General features: G+C 52.2%; 1 protein-coding gene across 1 annotated transcript in view; it reads left to right on the top strand.

Annotated features, from left to right (window-relative positions):
- LOC144944054 (homeobox protein Meis1) overlaps positions 1 to 18,779 on the top strand; it is a 96,400-nt gene that overhangs the window by 24,808 nt on the left and 52,813 nt on the right. The window contains exon 7 of the mRNA XM_078872093.1: positions 6,795 to 6,909. Coding sequence (XP_078728219.1) covers positions 6,795 to 6,909 — 115 coding nt within the window. The remainder of the gene's footprint in view (positions 1 to 6,794; positions 6,910 to 18,779) is intronic.

The raw sequence follows: 18,779 nt of genomic DNA, 5'->3' as shown, positions 1-18,779 counted from the left end.
CGCCCTGCGAAGCAACGATCCATCCGTCGCCTGGCACACGAGCTGATGTCATCGCTCCATCACTGCGATGGTCGTGGTGGCGAGATGTTAACTACCTCGCCTGGTGTGCAGGAGGTCGTGGGTTCGAGCCTGACCCTGGCGCCTGCTGCTGTATATTTGGAGTCTCTCAACCCGTGGTCGTGTGGATTTTTCTCCGTGTCCTCCGGTTTTCTCCTCCACATTTCGAAGCCGCCACTTTTTTGAGCTATCATTTGTGATAGCCAGGTCGCTTCTGAAAAATAGCTTCATACACTAGCTCAGTGGGCCTTAACTGGTAAAATAAAATAAAAAATAGTTTCGAGTGTTCCCTCTTTTGGGCTGCCACTTTGTCGTCATCTCGCGTCGCGTCTCGGCCACTGCGGGCCATCATCCTTTCCAAGGACGACTTTCCTCAAAGGTCGGTCGTGACATCTTGATCTTGTGTACATTCTACAATCTGTGCGTTTCCCTTTCTGCCTGTGACTCAATGCAATCCCAAGCATCTCTCCGTGCCTTACATAAACAATGTCGCCTCGCTGCTATTGCCATTACTTGGCAGGGGGAGAAGGTGGAGGCGGGGGGTGGCTGCTTGAACAGTTGCTCGACCCTAGTTCGCATTTAGCCGCTGCCAAACTGCATTATTATGCGTTCGTTTGGGGGAAGGCAATTCTTGTTTTTTTTGCGCGTCGCAAATGCGGCCCCTTTATTTCTTCCCGAGTTTGTCAACAATTGGGAAAGTCTCGGCTATTCACTCATTGCGTCGGTGGGGCTGGGAACGTCCGCGGTTTATGATGGCGTTTAATCTGCTGCGCCGCATCTCCGTTGAGTAACAACTGGCACCGTGGGTGCATTAATGAGTTGTGGACCCGGGACTGGCAGGTAAATGAAGTCTGTAGATCATGGCTCTCTGGTGACAGCCCCAGCAAGCCCTAGCCATATTGTTTCTGGCTTTCAGATTAATTACATCGTACATTATCAGCTTATGCATCTCTGGACCGGCAAATAGGCCCCGTGGCTCCTCTGGGAACGCGTCCCCAGTCGGCTGGCAGTGCGGTCCACGCTGTGTCCCCTGCATTATTACGCCTTCTCTCCCTCTCTATCGCTCCGTCTCTCTCTCTACGCCTCTTTTGCTTGCTCGGGCTCTCTGTGTTCTGGCTGCCTCCCAACGCAAGCTACCCCCCTCCCCGCCACCCCCACGTTCCCCCCCCCCCTGCCCCACGTCCACCGCCCCTTCCCTTGTCATCTGTGGATTGAGACTGCAATTTTCTCTGGCTCGTGCCCCCCAGCTCATTCATTGTCATGGGAAATGTACCTGGGCCGAACGGTGGTGCGGGCAAGTCCGTTCTTGCACGGAGGCCCCGACTATTATTAAGCCGGCATGGCACAGCCGTCATTAGGGCTCGTTCAATTAAGGAAGAGCAGACCAACAACAAAAAGAGATAGGGAGGAGGGGGAGAGTTATTGCTCTCGTAGCTTTGCTTGCTGCAACGCCAATAAGCCGGCCACGAGACGTAAAAATATATTCCTATAAAAAAGAAAACACACAGTGGCAGGACTCGCGATTCAAGTGCTGCCCCACCACATGTCCGTTTTGCGCTGGAGTTCGTCGCTGGTGGTAATTAAGTGGCTGGGCGTTTTTGCAGCAGGGCCCCCATGCAGAGACTGAGGGAGGCAAGCGTTACGTTTTCTGGCAGTAACCCGAGTAAGAAAAGATGTGTTTATAGAGATTCCCCGTCGAATGGGTGGGTCTCCCCGTAGTTTATATGGAGTACTCTTGCCAATAACATCTGGTAACCCCAGCAGCATTTTGTTTAATAAGCTCCGTCTCTGCTGATGAGACCCAGAAGGTTGACACTCAATCCAGAGTTGTGCTGGTTTGAACAAATGCCCGCTGCTTGATAAGACCACGAGAGAAAGCCAACAGGCTGATGGCCTTAAAACATATTTGTATGTGGAGACAGAACGGAGTTGGAGTTCAGATTATGCAGTTAGGTATATGCCTTCGCCCACAATGCTGCACGGCAATGCATAAGGAATTCGAGTACAGTTAAAATGCATGTTTATTAACGTTCACGCAGATTGTGTGCTGATTACAGATGAAAACGTAGTGGGTATTTTTTTTATTAATCTTTTGGATTTTTTTTTTATTCCTTTCCATAACTGGTTGAAATTAAATGATTCCCCCTGTCCACGCGAATGAATGAATTGTCACAATTCAGGGGGGTAACTGGCATGGTCGCCCAAATACACCCCGATCACTCGCGTCGGATCTAAGAAGCTAAGCAGGAGGGGTTTCGAGCCTGGACAGTGCATGGATGGTTAGCCACCGTGCACAAAACAAGTCGTTATAGGCTGCTGCGGATGCTGCATTGCGGTCAGCAGAATACCATGGAGCAAATCACATTGTTGGACTCTGCTTCCACAGCATCACATCTACGCTTCCCCGCCCTTTGGGAGGCAGGAAGTAAGGCCCACTGAGCTACGTAGCTCATTTTCAGAATCAACCTGGTCACAAATGATGGCTCAACGAAGTGGCTTGTCACGTGGAAATTTATAGCAGCCAAATATTCTAAACGCCTGATGTTGATTCTAAAAGTGCCGGTAAAATCCGGAAGACCCGGAGAGAACATTCAAAGGCCAAATATACAGGTGTAAGAGTCTGGATCGAACCCACGACCTCCCGCATACCAGGCGAAGCGGTTAACATCTCGCACCCGAGCAGTCGATGACAACAACAACAAGAATCGACTTCACCGAGTGATCGCGCCGGCTCCAAGCGGCGACGGCTCTCGCTTGTTCGACCGCGGCGCATCGCAGCGTTTGATCGGCAAGCGTGAATTTTTGGGCGTTTACAAAAAAATATATATTTATATCGTACACGGCTCCCGTCGCCACTCGAGGCTCGCGTTTAAGGCAGCTGCTCGTAAGCCCGGGGTCGTGACCCCCTCTGGGCACCCACCCCGATGTCCCCGCTTGCCTGGGGTCGCGCTGTCAAAGGTTCTCAGTCACCGGTTTAAGGGGGCAGGTTGAGGTTATGCTCCACCGATCTGGTTAAACCCGTCTTGGCGACAGGTATCGGCAGGCGAAATTTGTTTTGGACTCCGAGGTCAATCATGACTCCGTGTTTGCAGTCGCCCCGCAGTGTGAATTAAACGCAGAGCGCGTGGCTTAATGATTCGGTTGCTTTGAGCGCAGCATTTGAGTGCGACAGACTCGTTGTAGGAAGGTTAAGGTTACGAGATCGAATCCCTGTCGCGGGGGTCACCTCCGTCATTCATCCCTCCGAGATTGGTCAAGTGAAGACTATTCTGTGGAGAACAACGCACCCTTTGCCCCCTATATATATTTTAAATCAGAAATTGTGAGATTCGTTTTATGATCCGGCAGATGTGTGTGTGTGTCTGTGACCGGATGTTGTTTAACTCGATTGAAACCGAGCACAGGTTTTTTTCGGGGTGCGTCTTATGATCCGGAGAATTCGGTAACCACCACTTTTGTAGCGGTGTCAACAGGGGTTGTGATCTACGCAAAAAGACTTCACCCCTGCCATAGGAATGTCGAATGTCCACCACTGCTTGAGGGGCCGCAAGCGGGAGATGGGCGCCGCACCCGCGCTCAATTGAGCAGAAAACCACTCCGGCTTAACGGTTTTAATAATTTAATTGTCAGCGGCGGCCGTTGGCAGGAAACGCTTTGATTCTCGAAGTGGGCCTGAAGATGCTGCTGCTGCTGCTGCCGCGTAGAGTGAGCGAGCGAGAGAGAGACGGATGGCTGCGCGGTGTCGGGGCAGGCCTCGCCGCTGTGAGTGATGCGGTCACTAAGGGGAGCAAATGTCAAACGAGCGGCGAGGACCGAGCGTGTAAATTTTAAAAACTCCGCAACAGCGCGCCGCCGGCACACGTGTCCCGCTCCGCGGTGCGGCGCGCCTTAGCCGAACTGTCGCCGATCGTCGCCGTTGTATTTTCCATGTCGGGTATTGTCCTCTATTTGTGGAGTGGCGGTGCGATGGTTTAGCGCTCTGCGCTGTGAACTCGGAGAGACCGAGTTCGATTCCCCCCCCCCCCCCCCCCCGGGGTACGCCTAAAATCAGGCCGCCTTTGACCCCTTTGTCAGTCCGCACTCACCAGTGCGGTGAAGTATGGTCAAACAACCGCCATTAGTGGCACGGCACGGAGAAGCCTTTGCACAGAAATGGACTGACAAAGGGCTGTAAATTCTACTTTCATGTAATAATGTCATAAAGAAGGGCCATGACCCAAAACGTCGCCTATTATTCCTATATATGTTTAAGATCACAGTGGTATTGACGAATGTATTGATTTGTTGTTGTTGTTGTGCACTGCGCTTCTGCACCACTGCCAAAGCAAATCCTTGCGCGAGCACATCCGAGTGCTTCCCGTTGTGTTTTGGCAAGTTTCGAAAGCGCGAATGATGATCGCGAGCTGATGGAGAACGTCGGCGGCGATCACGGTGTCTGTTGCGTGTGCGCCGTGTGTGTGTGTGTCTGTGTGTGTGTCTGTGTGTGTCTGTGTGTCTGTGTGTGTGTGTGTCTGTGTGTGTGTGTCTGTGTGTGTGTGTCTGTGTGTGTGTCTGTGTGTGTGTGTGTCTGTGTGTGTGTCTGTGTGTGTCTGTGTGTGTGTGTGTCTGTGTGTGTGTCTGTGTGTGTGTGCGCCGTGTGTGTGTGTGTCTGTGTGTGTCTGTGTGTGTGTGCGCCGTGTGTGTCTGTGTGTGTGTGCGCCGTGTGTGTGTGTGTCTGTGTGTGTGTGTGTGTCTGTGTGTGTGTCTCTGTGTGTGTCTGTGTGTGTGTCTCTGTGTGTGTGCGCCGTGTGTGTGTGTGTGTCGGTGTGTGTGTCTGTGTGTGTGTCGGTGTGTCTGTGTGTGTGTGTCTGTGTGTGTGTCGGTGTGTGTGTCTGTGTGTCTGTGTGTGTGTGTCTGTGTGTGTGTGTGCGTCTGGTGCTGTATGTAAGCATCGCCACTCTAGGGAGACAAAGGCGGCCGGGGGTGGTGCTGGCCACCCACTCCCTCGTGTGCCGTGCCGGCCTTCATAGGTGCTCGCGAACAGCACCTGCCCCAACAGTCTGTTAAGGCTTTACGGGGGATCTTTGTCGTGTAGTGTCTCTATGTGTGTGTATGTCTATGTCTTTGTTTTGTGTGTGGTGTGCGTGAAACCTTGTGCAGCGGTTAGCACGCTTGCGCTCCGAACCCAGCGACCCGAGTTCGATTCCTGCTCCCGGTCAACACGAGTGACGATTATCTGAACCGGTCCTGGGCCTCCCCTAGGTCGACTCAGCCTCAAATGAGTACCTGGTGCGATGTGTAAACATCGCCACTGGGGAGACAAAGGCGGCCTTATGTGGTGCTGGCCACCCACTCCGTCGTGTGCCGTGCCGGCCTTCATAGGTGCTCGCTAACAGCACCTGCCCCAACAGTCTGTGAAGGCTACACGGGGGATCTTTGTCCTTGTTGTGTTGTTACAAAAACACTTTCCCCGTGCCACTCGTGTGCACTCAGTTGGTGGAAACGGAGGTGTTGGGGCGAGGGCATTCACATCTGGGTATTGGAGAGGGGTGTGATCCGGGGAGAGATTGTTTGTATACCATTAACACCGGCACAATACCGTGTATCATCTCTTCTTCCCACTTCTAATTACGAAACGCGCTCGCTCCGTGGTGGGCTATGACGGGAGAAGTGTTGTTGGGGGGGGGGGGTGGGGGAGGACGGGGGGCGGGGTCGTCTAAGTAATGTGACATCAATGTATTCATCTGGTTACTCGCTCCTTGTTTATTTTTTTCGTTGTTAAATTGCTCAAATTGTTTAGCGAGTAACATCAAATTTGCACTGGAATCCTTCAGCTCCTAAATGGTTTCTCGCCCGCGTGCCAAAGGTTAAACGAGACGCGCCAATTACGCCAGTGTTGTCTGCTCCTAATTGCGAGATAATTTGATTGAATGTTTTACATTGGCATATTTGAGGAATTAATTTTAATGAGATCAGTCTGAAAGGCTGCAAGGAAAGAGATTTGAAAGGATACAAAACTAAAGGGGGGTTCTATCCAACGAGTGGAAATGGTGTTAAAAATAAGGCCTATTACAACAACAAAAAAATCACAAACCCACTTAAATAGTTCTCCATATTTTCCCAAGAGTTTAACACAAAAAAGAACAATCTTTTATGATTTAAAATCGAGTTCATTGTGTATGGCGGGAGTGGTGGTGCTATTGTTCACGTGCTGCCCAATGTTCCCCGGGTGACGACCTCAGTTTTGATTCCCGATTCAAGCTAACGTCAGCGGCGAGTGATATCTGAACTAGTCCCAGTCGCTCACTTCACCGACCATCCGCTTCACTGATACGCAGTGACCAGCACGGTGAAGTATGTCACGGGGGACGGGTGGGGGGGCAAAAGGAGGAGAGACCCAGGGTGAGATATGAGGAAGTTTCGGAATGAAATATGCGGACTAGAGAAGAGGGACAGAATCGACGCTCACGGAGAGATACAAATCTGACCAGCTGACTCCATTCAATATTGGAACTTGCGGCTAAGGAGAAGCTCCTTAAGTCTATGGATCTCTCTATAAGTCTATGTATGTGTATGGGTCTCTATGCAAGTCCCTAGATATACAAATGACATAACAGTGGATGTAAGAAAATAATATAAGCTCGTGGACAAAGAAAATCCGAGCAGTCGACCGACCTGCAGCAATGGAGCTCGGAGGACGCGTACGCGCCCTAACGCCCCCCTCCGCTCGCTCCTCTGCCATCCCCACGCTCCCGCAGATGCAATCGTGGAACCGGGACCACGATGACGTCCTCTCCACGCACTCCGGCGGAACTCCGGGGCCCTCGAGTGGCGGCCTCGCCTCGCAGAGCGGCGACAACAGCAGCGAGCAAGGTCCGTTGTGCCGTGCAAAACGTACGCACATGCACGCATGCACATGCACGCACATGCACGCACATGCACGCACATGCACGCACGCACATGCACGCGCATGCACATGCACGCACATGCACGCACATGCACGCACATGCACGCACATGCACGCACATGCACGCACATGCACGCACATGCACGCACACAGCTTATGGCCTTTGTTGTACGACAACTTGAATGCACATGATCTCGGAAGCTGAGCAGGTTTGATCCTGGATAGTGCTTGGATGGGTGACCATTTCATCCTGCGACCCAGAAAATATTTCCACACCCGGCACACCACATCCAGTAAACCTCCAACTGGTGTTATGGATACTACTACCAGTAGTTCTGTGCCACATACTCAAGTCTACCAGCGATCCGTACAATATTCAGTCAGAAAGTAAGCCCTGCCAACCACCACGCACAAACAGGTTGTCATAGGGCTTGCGGGGACATCGTAGTGGGTGTCAGAGGGGCACTGTAGCAAACTCCATTGTTGTACTGCACTTCTATGCTCCCCGCCTTCACCACTAGGGTCAGATTTGTTTTGTACCTTACATTGCGTGACAATCACACGGAGATGCTGCAACTGTCAGAGCTGGAATTTTTTCATCGTCATCATCATGATCATGAGTGAAACGCGATGGGTTTTGTTCGTGTGGTTATTGGAAGTGGTGACCGGTTGCACACTTGTCAGGCAGCTGACTTGCTGCGCCACCGTTCCGATCGAGCGCCACTCCCAACACTCCCCGCCGCCCCCCCCCCTTCTCAAAAAGCTCCTTCAGTGCCGCTCAACGAGAAAAAAAAAAGACTTAAATAAATTAACTTTTTTGTTTGGATTTTCTCTTCTTCTTTTCTTTAAATTTATAACAAGAACCACCGCATCGACTTGAACCGAATTCTTGCGCTACAGTGAAACAAAAGCTTAAATCCCGTTTGTGCGTCTCATTCAGGGGAGTTGGCCTGACAGAAAAGGAACATGCATTTAGTTTTAATTAAAATAACTCTCTGCCAATGCCTGCGCAGCTGCTAGGGTTACCTGCAAACTGCGTTTTGCCCTTGCAGGGCTCCTGCATTGTTCCCCCTTAAGACCAGCAGCCGACCTTTTTTTGCTCAAGGGTATCTTGCCCCAAAAAACAATGTGCCGCTGGAAAATCCTCACTTAAAGCGTTTTGAATAGTTTTCGCCCTAAAACTAATAACGGTGGTGCTAAGCTGCCCGAGATGGAATTTCATAGGGTAGACACAACACACCTGAAGGCCGATCGTACGGAAAGCTCCACCTGGACATTTGAAACCGGTCGGGTCTCATACCTGCCGGTGACCTTACCACGAGTATGGTAGGCCTCGGGCTTCGGAGGCTCGCATTCCCAGATGTCACTCTGCCATTTAGAAGCCTCCCGCCGGCGACACCACGGCGATTTTGCTCACGACTCGGCAGGCCCAGCGTGGCTTTGCGTCGGCCTTGCCCGCTTTAAGTCACCTCTGTGAGAGGGAGCGAAGGATTGAGATTGAGGTCGACGGCGAGAGAGACGCGCAGCGCCGGCGGGGTGCCTTAGTCTGGGTTTACACCGAGTCCGTGCGCTGCGCTGGCCAACTCGGAATTGGAACCGTCGAGGGATAGAGCCACCTGAAATGTGAGAGTCTCCTTTCTGGGTTTAGGGAGAGAAGGGTTTGCCAAGCCCTTGTAGGCCCGATGGCTGTCTCACGGCATTGCTGGGGCTGCCACCGATCCTGGTTTTAATCAGGATCATCCGCTTCTTGTGCAGGCACCTGCTGTGTTGGGGAAATCCATACATCTTCCCGGGACATTTATTAGTCCTGGAGGTTTTTTTTCTCAGTTGTGTAAGAATAATAATAATAGACTACTCAAGACAATCCATGTACATGTAGTTCCTCCCTCTGCTGTTATTTTGAAATATTTTCCTTCCAATGATTGTACGACAGAGGTTTGCAAGTCCAGGCATCGCAATGGATGCCAAGACCCCTGCTCTTGGCTACTGGAAGCTGCAGATACAAACTTAATTGATGACATAATGGAAGCCCCCAACTCTTGCAAGCCATTTACGCTGTCAGCACCAGGGCTATGTGGACAATATGCTTTTAATCCGTAAGAGTCTTGTTTTTAAATCCTTTATATTAAGTTCACTTGCTTGCTTGCTTGCGCGCTTACGACCGTGCAAATCTTTCGGTCGTTTTTTAACCCACTTCCCGTGATCCAATCGAGCTGACATTTTGCACACAGACTCGTTGTGCGTGACAATTTATTTTCGTGAAAATTTTTTTCCGAAATTTTACACTTTTTAGGAATTTTTTTTTAATATTTAATTACCAATTGCTTAATGGTGGCAGGCAATCATCTGACCCATAGGTGGCAGCCATCTCAAGCCAGAGGACGAGAGGACTCTAGCCGCCACGCATATAAAGGATTTATAGTGAAAAACTTTGTTTTTACGGGTTAATTTTTTTAACCCGTGAGAGTCTCCGGTTTTGGTACGTTGCTGGCGTTTTTCTTTTGCTTGCCAGCAATGCACGATTCTCTCTTGGTTTTTATGAATACATATTTCACCGCTGTGCACAAGTCGTCGGAGATGACCCTACGGACGACGGTGTCCGTGTTGCTGGATGCCGAGCGAGACACGGGCGCGAAGGGGTTGGCCTCCTGGGCACGCTCGTCGTGCCGCAGGCTTTTGTTAAACTCGCCCAGGAAAGTGACCACCGGCTTCTGTGCCACGGGAATTGCTCCGGCTGCCAACGCCTGAACGGCTCCGACGCTGTCGCGCACCGACATATTCCGACACGCGATGCCTCGGCAGCTCCGCCGCGCTGTCTCTAAACACGCTTGGCTCATGCGAAGCAAGATAAAAAAAAAACAACAACCCCGAGGGGATAATCCCGGCAGCGTGCGGTGGTAAAGACACTGAGATCACCAATAACTGGCGAGAATAACCTCAAAATTCCAGCCCCGCGCTCTGCTCTCTAACACAATCCCCACCCGCCCGCGCTCCCCCTCACCCGCCAACCATCCCCCCAACCCCCCCCCGGCTGTCTCGCAGTCTCGTCGGCGCATCCCTCGCCTGGTTCCCCCCCCCCCACCTCCACCCAGTCTTCGGCCTCCACATCCACCATAGACACCGCCGCCTCGCCGTCCCCCCCCCCCCCCCCCTAAACGGCCACAGTTAATCCCGTTGTCCATGGGTTCATACGCGGGCTGGAAGATCAAGGTTAGGCGCAGGCTGGATCACGCAGGCTCTCACCTGCCTTCAGGGATCTGATCCCATTGTTTTTGTCGATCACCGTGTTCGGATTAGCCGCGGCCTCCATACCGCCGCGGCTTAGCAGGTGGAGCGGCCGAGCTGCGAGCCGATCGGCCCGGGGGCTTGCGGAGGCGGGACGTTGGGGGGGTGAGGCTTACGCGCCAATCGCGTCTTCAGGCGTGCGTTTCTCCTGGCTCGGGATTTACCGCGACCATTCCTCCGAAATACCGAGCGTGTCCCGCGGGTTTTTGGCTCCGTCGAGCGCCGCCGTCGTCATTGTCCCCGAGTTGTTTTTTTGGCGGCGTTGATTTTTAGCGGCGAGGGCCCGGAAAGTGTGGCTCGTCAAAGCGCCGTAACCTCGGGGACTTGTCGCCGAGGTTACGCCGCAGAAACTCCCTTTGAGCAGCCACTTAAATAAACTTCTAATAAAAAACATCGCCATTGGCCATGATCAGTCCACCGCTGGGTGAAGGCCTCACCATGCCCACCGCCATCTCTTACGGCCTTGCGATGTAGTGACCCATTCGAGCACCTGCACACTGAGCTGAGTTCTTTGTTCGATTTCTAGTGAACATTTTTGCCGGAATGTTTCCCTCCCTTGGCTGCCACTCTGTGTTGGTCTCAACCTAAACTGAAAAATATATTTTTTATTTTATCAGGTAAGGTCCACTGAGCTACATAGTTCTTTTTCAGAAGTGACTTGCCCACAAATGATAGCGGAACGAAGTGGCTTATCATGGATACATTTATAGCAGCCAAATCATTTAAACGTATGTTTCTAAACGTAGAGGGAAAAACCTGATGACCCGGAGAAAAATCCACGCGACCATGGGGAGAACATACAAACTCCAAATATACAGGCGTCAAGGTCGGGATTGAACCGACGACCTCCTGCATACCAGGCGAGGAAAATAAAATCTCGTAAAGCACGCACCCAACCACCAGCCATCATCCCTTCTGGCCATGATACATTCTGTGCAAGCCCCACTTTCTTTATTAACAGCAACTGCATGATGACTCTAACTTGCATAAGTCCTCCCATTTATCTGTTCATTTTTCTGTCCCTCAAGTGTAGCAGTAGCTACTAATCGCAAAGTTACATTTTGAGATGGGGACTTGACGCATATTTGTACTGATTATATTATTGGCGAACATTATAGCTATTGATGAGGCCCAAAAGGTCTAAACCAAATAGAGAGTTTACTTTTTTAAACAATTGCTGCTGGATAAACACTAAGTCTGGCAAGGTCATGTGCTGATGGAGTAAATATTAGTTTTTTTGTACTTGGACGAACAGCCATATGCCTATTTATGTATCTTAGTACACAGGCATACATTGCTACAGCATCATTTATCATTATCAGATTAGCATAATATTCGTGAGCAAAACAAATAATTTGACATTCTTAGAAATCCAGTATTTCTTTAAACAAATATAGTGTATGATGCATAATTATTTTGGAGTAGATTGTGTGAATATTATTTCAGTTTTTGTATTTAACCATATGCTGGTTGTCCATCCCCAGCACCTCCGGTTAGCACGATTGGCTACGTACGGTGCGAAAGAAGTTCAACGTACATACATACCCGACAGAGCCAATGAAATTAAGTTGTCGCGACATTTTGACAGTGTTGCTTGGGATTTTCAACATTCTGGCAGTTTGCTGAAAAACTAAAACAACAATTGGCACGTTTTCCCACGATGAGACAACTTGATTTGGTTTGGCTCGGTTGGGTGGTGGAGGGTTATAGTTAAAAATAAATTATGTATGAATATATTATACCTACACGATCTAACCACCCCCCCCCCCCCAAAAAAAAAACAACATCCTTTTTTCGAATCATAATATTGGTTGAAAAGGTAATTGCAAAATGCAAACCATTAAAACATAACCTGAACGCATGTCCATGAATCCGATTGTCAATTTTCAATATCCATAGTCAAATCATCGCCCTGTGGCGTTTTGCCATCCTCAAATTTCGATCGCCGTGGGAAAAAAAAAGTCTCCGTTCGCCGTGCCACACGCAGACCCCTGTCGTTTGCTCGGGGCAACGTCGGGTGAACATCGCCTTTGTGAATCATCAGCATTGCCACCACGATCCCCGCCACGCACGATACGTTTCTAATGGTGCCCGAGAAATAACCAATATATGGAGGGAGGAGGGGGGGGTGTGTGAGATGGCTCGAAATGAGACTCGGGGAAAATTCTATTGACCCACCGAAGCCCGACCCGCAAGTGACCATCACCGGTGCAATTTCGTCGAGTTTCGGACAAATTAGGCAGAGGGGGAAACAAATTGCGGGGAAAATCGCAATTTCAAAATGGTAGCTGGGCCGGGCAGTGGTGGTGGGGGCGGTGGGGGCGGTGGTGGCTTGGCCCGGCGGTCGGTTGCGTGGGGGCGGTGTTGGTGGGGGCTTGGGGAGGGGGGAGCTCGGCAGCTGTAGAAATGTTAGCGATTGGAGGTGGGGAGTGAGGCTGGTCGCAGGGGGCCGCACGGGGCACAATGGCATCAGCGGCCTGTCGAGAGAAAAGGCCCAGTGGATGTTCCGGACCCAAAGCTGGACGGACAAGATAACGGAGGCTATTAGCAGGTTTCGTTGTCCGTGGGAGGCATGGCTGAAGCTGGGGGGATCCTTTTTGTGTGTGTGTGTGTTCTACCCGATCCTTCGATGAACTCTGCGTGAACCCGGCGGGGCGGGGGGGATAAGACAAAAAAAAACAACAAACAAATCTCGGGGTCGCCTAGAAAAAACATTCCTCTGACAGGCCCTTCTTGACCTCACCGGCGACGCGTTTTTACAGCGGCAGGCGAACGAGGTAAAACACTCGGCAACACTCGGCCGCGTCTGTCTGTCTGTGCGAGGGACGCTGCAGCAGTGGGGGTAGGGCAACTCGAGCTCGCGAGGAGATTGAGAAGTTGGCAAGGAGGGCAGGGGGGGGGGCGCAAGCCCTGCCGCCGAAACAAAGAGACGGTAAAGGCTCTGTGTGGAGAGAGGGGAAGGGTTCTTCAAATGGGGGGGGGGAGGTGGTTGAGGATATTTCTCCAGCGAGTTCGCTCGCCCATTAGCGGGTTCCTCCACAACAAAACAGCACGCGTCGGCATTAACAAGCCACCTATAATCACCGCGGTTTTGCGCAGCACGCCGTCGACTGCAGCCGCCACCGCCGGCGCGGCAAAGAGCGGCGGGAGCCAGGCTGGCACTTTATCACCTGCCCTCGTTTCCCGCCGAGATAACGGTGGCGAGGAGCCCCACTCGGACTAGCAGATGCCGGCGGCCCCTTCGCCAATCTAGCTAGGGCCCTTTCCCCTGCCCGGCCTGGCTCGGCCCGGTTCGGCCTGCCGTCAAATCGCGCCGCAATCAGCCGTTTTTTTTGGGGGTCTGTGGTGTTTTACGCCGCCGTTTTTATGAGGCTCTCTAGTAAACCTCCTGAAGAATCGATTAATGAAATTGCAGCGGGGCGGTTGGAGAGACAGAGTGGTATAAATCATGGGGGGAAGCAGATGAGCTGCCAGCAATTCAGTACCTCCATTATCTGCCCATTGATTTTGCTGTTTTGGCTGCAAAGTTGGGTTGACCCCGGGCAGGGCACGGGAGCGAGAGAACAAGATATAAGAACGGACTGAATTTTTTCCCATTACATGGTCATGATTTTATAAAAGTAATAACTTTTCCCGACTGACCTGATTGTTGAAACATATTAGCCTTTTACAACTTGTCTTGCCCATCCTGCCAGGATTAATGTATAGTGTGTTACGTCATTTCTGAGTTTGAATGGGGGGCGGAGGTTGGGGAAGGGGGGGGGCGCTGGCTTCCGATATAGTTTTCTTTATCACTTCCCTCCCCCCACCCCACCTCGCCCCCACCCACCCCCCCAAGATTTTATCCCAATCTAGCTATCGGCGCGTGTCCTGAAACGGCGAATCCGTTCGGAACTGAAGCAGATCAGTGCCAACCGTCGTGTTGGAGAAATGCCCTGCGGAAGTGGATATTGCAGAACTAATTCTGAGATGGCTTCAAGTGACACCCTGATCCACACGGTCGGGGTAAGCGCTTTCCCAACCCACGTTGCCACGGAGAGTAACGCTCGCCGCTTGACAGTCAAACTGATTATTTTTTATTTCTCTGAGCTGGAATTTAGCCAAATTAAGTGCAAAACCACTTTTTTTTTCTGCAGCCATTGGTGACCGGGCTGACACCATCAACTCGCCGTGCTCGAGAGCCCAATTTAATCGCAGCCCTGTCTGTGCGAGTTCTCGGCTCTCGCGACGTGAACCTGTGGGGCGTCTCCATAATGAGTCATTGCTGGACCGTGCTGAAGCCATCAACTCCGAGAGCCCCAGTTGCAATCACGGCAGCTGAAACCCAGAAACCCAGTTCCACAAACCCAGTTCCGTGATTGTGAATTATCGTGCAGAGCGGCCTCGGCTGCGAATGCGACGCCAGTTACAAAGGTCGGCGTGCGGAGCGTTTCTGGGAATCGAGACCCAGCGCCGCACTGCCGACACCGCAAGCGCCGCCGCCGCCGCTGTGGCGTTTTGCGCCCCAGCGCTTGCCTAATGGTCGTGGCACGGCTGCGAAAGCTGGTGCCGCGTTAATCCGTCTGATCCCACGGTTTGTTTTGGGGTCTCGGGGGGGAAAGATGTGAGAAGCCCGGCTACTTGTCCTGGGGGCCGCGTGCCCTCCCACGCAAGGCTGCTCCCGGCCCGATACAAATAAATATAGCAAGGCCTTTGCCTCCGCATGCCTGGCCTGTCATCACTGTGCAGCTGCAAGTTTTTGTAGATTCGCTGACTCATTTTTTTTTGTGTGTGGCAAGCTGCTTAATAGCCGTGTGTCGGTTCCAATGGCAGAGACTCCCCGGCTTGAGCCAGTGTGCTGTTTTTTGTATCGGAACAAAATTAATTATTTGTTTCGGGACAAAAAAAGTCAGTGATTTTCTGCTCCAACGAGTGGTGAAGTGGTGTATCAATCTCCTCTTTGAACCCCTGACCCAGTGGTGGAAATTCCACATTCCTGTGATGGACAACCACTACAATGGGACAACCACTACAACCATTGTTGGCTTGCCCGCAAAGTGGCATTCATTTTATCGACCACGGAGGGATGATGGGGTTAAATCAACCGCCCAACCAGGGTTTGAACTCTCGACTTTCCGACTGTGAGCCGCCCGCTCTACCGCCAAGCAGTGTTGGCCAGAAATCCTCCTTAAAATATTTCTGATTCGACCGGAACAAAACAACAGATTCCACCCCCCCCCCCACGTCGCATAATAAAAAGAAAGAAAATAAATGGAGGCAGCATCAAAGCCGACTGTAATCTGTTCTATGGCCAGCGGTCCTGTGACAACGTTCGGCGTCCTTGCGTGCGTTGCTTGCGTTGCGTGCGTGTGTTGCGTGCGTGCCCTTTAAACGCGGCGCAGATGTAAACCGTTGCCGATCTCGCAGCGGTTCTGCTGCTGCTGCTGCTCCTCCTGTGCCGTTCCTAAGCCTGCACGCCCCATTGCTGTGATGGTAGTATTTAAAAACATCGAGGAGTTAATGGGAGATGAATTGGCTTTTTTGGTAGACTCATTAGGAGCGAGCGAGGGGGGGGGGCCTGCAAGAAGGCACACGCAGCAGCAATCAGTTCAGCTCATTGCTCCGTGCCCGCGGGCTACACTCAGCACTGCGGTTAGGCCCTAATGAGAGACCCGGGCACATTCCCCCGTTCCGGCGCTTGATTTGTTGATCAACAACATTTTCCCGGTGTTTTGATGTGTCTCCACCACCAAGTGTTCCCCGCACTGCGTTAAACTTTAGGCGGTTTATTTAGGGCCCTCGTTATGCATTTATTTCATCGCCGCATCCCGCACCCCTTGACGTTTGTAAACACGTCCCCCCATAAATGTGGCGATTCACGAGTCCCGCGGAGCGATGGCTACGGTCCAGGGCGCTGGAGAAGGAACCGGGGGGGGGGGGCCCGCTGTTTCCGAACGGCGCGTCGGCCGTCGCGTTTTTGGTGAACCGTTTTTAATGGGCGCGGCTTCCGGCCCGCGAAAAAAGGCAAGAAAAGAAAAAAACGGAGAAGAATATTTCGGTGCGTAAACATGTGAAACCAATAAAAAAAAAGTACGTGGATTAAAAGAAGAAGAATCGCAAAAAAAAACAAGGCATGTGTCTAATCCAAATGAAGAGGTGAGTGAAGGAACAGAAAGAGGAACCCGTGGATTAGTGAACATACGAAGGTTAATTATATCATCCTGGCTGCTCACAAAGAAGTAAAAGTGCGGCTTGGATGGCCTACGAGATGGCAATAAGAATCCGCTGTGGCACACAAGGAATGAAACGGATCCTGGGGGGGACGCCTTCTGCGGAGACGCAGCAAACAAAGCGGCTCGCGTGCAGGTGCTGAGATGGTGACAGCTCGGAGAGGTCTTCGTCATCCAGCTGTGGAGTGACCACAGCTGGTGGTGACGATGACAACGGGGGGGGGGGGGGGGGCCTTTGCGCTCGATTCACACCACCCATGAGTGGAGCGAGGGTAATAGATGTTCACGGTGACGCCAAGGGTGGAATCTGGCGGAGGGGACCATATGGGAAAGCTGTCCTCCCAGCCTGCTCCTCCTGCGGCCGCCACCGCCGCTAAATGTGGGAATCCCAGACAAAGGGGAGACCCCCGCTGCTCCCAACATTTGGGCCCATTGAGCGCCGACTGAATGCGATAAACGCCGTTTTGATTCCGAAGAGCCGGGATGAAACACGGGGAGAAAGTGAGGGTTTAATCCTCGGCAGGAGGAAAAAAAAACCCTTGAAAGGACCCTGCGGTGTTGTGAGGCCGGGGTACGGCCAGGGGGTAAAGAGGGTCACGAACCCCCGAGCGGCCCGCGGTGGGGCAGGCCACGCTCCTAGGCCCTTCTGGCCCGGCACGGGGGAAGTTTGATCCCGGTGCCCTGAGAAAGATTTTTTATTTTACGCGGCTTTGCAGTTGCTGCTGCGCCGGTTGTAAATGCGGTATGCGGGGCTACTGTGGCGGGGGTGGGGGTGGGAGGGGGGGATATTTGGGGGTGGGGGTGGCAAACAAAAAAAGTGTAGCTTGTTCAGGTTGTGCGGTACAGCCCGAGCACGCCGCACAACGGTACAACGACCGACAACGCCGTCGTTTTCTCTGTGCCCGCTTGAGTGAATTGAAAACAATTGTCGATGATTTCTTTGAGATTCATGACGCCACGTTTCTTTTTCATCGTTGGCCTATATTAATTACGGCCGTGCTGCGTCCGCACAGTACGCTGCGGCAGAGTGTGATAACCGCGTAAATAATCCGCGTTACGCACGGCGCGCGTAATTGTTTAATAAAATTAAACCGACGATCGCAATGGCAGGGATCTCGTGCAATTACGTGCAAATTAATTGAACGGCGATGGTTACCGTCGTCTAACAGCAGTCGGCTCTTGGCGTATTCCGTGCGTTTTGGCGGCGTTAACAAAACAATCGCTGAACGCGAGCGTACCTCTTCACTTACTCCGCGCGCGGCGTAACGGGCACGGCGCGCAGAATAACTCCGGCTCCGTTTCAGCCACGTTCGATATTGAGTCATTTCCCTTCTAAGGCACGACGAGAACATGAACATCCACAAACTGAGCGACGGAGAGAACCGCGAGAGAGCGGTCGGCTGAGCGAGCGAGCGAGCAAGCAAGTGATTGATTGACTGAAGGCAAGGAAGGGCAGTGGAAATGGGGTTAATCTGCATGGAGGAATATTCAAACGTGGCCTGACGTTTGTGTGTCAAGTGAGCACCGGCTTTTTATAGCGGGGGGGGAGGTGGGCCCGCGGGGGTGAGCGGCCGTCCCTCACCCGCGGTGTCTCTGCTGCGCCGCTGCCGCCCCTAATTGGCACGCGGCCCCCAGGACCCCATGGGCAGAGACTCTGACATTTCCCGTGCCTGTCGCGAGGGAAGCGTTGCGCGGGGGGGTGGTGGGGGGGGGGAGTTGGAGGAGTGGTGGGGGGGGGGGCTCGGAGGCGGTGGCGCGGGTTACCGCGTCCACGTTTCCAGGCGGCCGTCAGAAGCCATTAGCCGTCGCGTGGACCTGCCCCGCGGCATTTCCTCGCGGTATCTAAGCCCGGCCTGGAAACCTGGGTCCCCGCGCCCGCGCCTCCGTCTCTAATGAGCCTCCACAGTTGTTTATGGAGGACGAGGAGGCGGAGGCGGCGTCGTGAGCCTCTTGAATTTCTTTTTCTTCCTCCACATTTTCGTTTTTTGCCCGCACGTAGCCACGCTAGCTTCAACCGAGGCCTGGACCCCATCCTCCGGGGCTAAGGTTCGTCCGGGGATAGGTGTTGCGCGGTGTGAATTAAAGAATAGTAGAAATGAAAAACCGAACCACCAAGGCATCGCAGGCATGATTTATACACTCATGAGTGTGACCAATAGGCAACATGTTGCTTTGAAATGCGAATGCCAACAAAATAAATCCTTAAGATTTTGCTAAAATACATTTTCACGTTTTTGATGAGGTGGGTTTGAAAAACACGCAAGTTTTTCGTGCGATAATGTGGCGTGACAGATCCGAGCAGCAGAAGTAACAATATTTGGACGAGTTTTATTTTTCTCGCG

The sequence above is a fragment of the Lampetra fluviatilis genome, chromosome 33 (genome assembly GCF_964198595.1).
Source record: "Lampetra fluviatilis chromosome 33, kcLamFluv1.1, whole genome shotgun sequence".
NCBI lineage: Eukaryota > Metazoa > Chordata > Hyperoartia > Petromyzontiformes > Petromyzontidae > Lampetra > Lampetra fluviatilis.
This window is presented reverse-complemented; position numbering and strand designations above follow the sequence as displayed.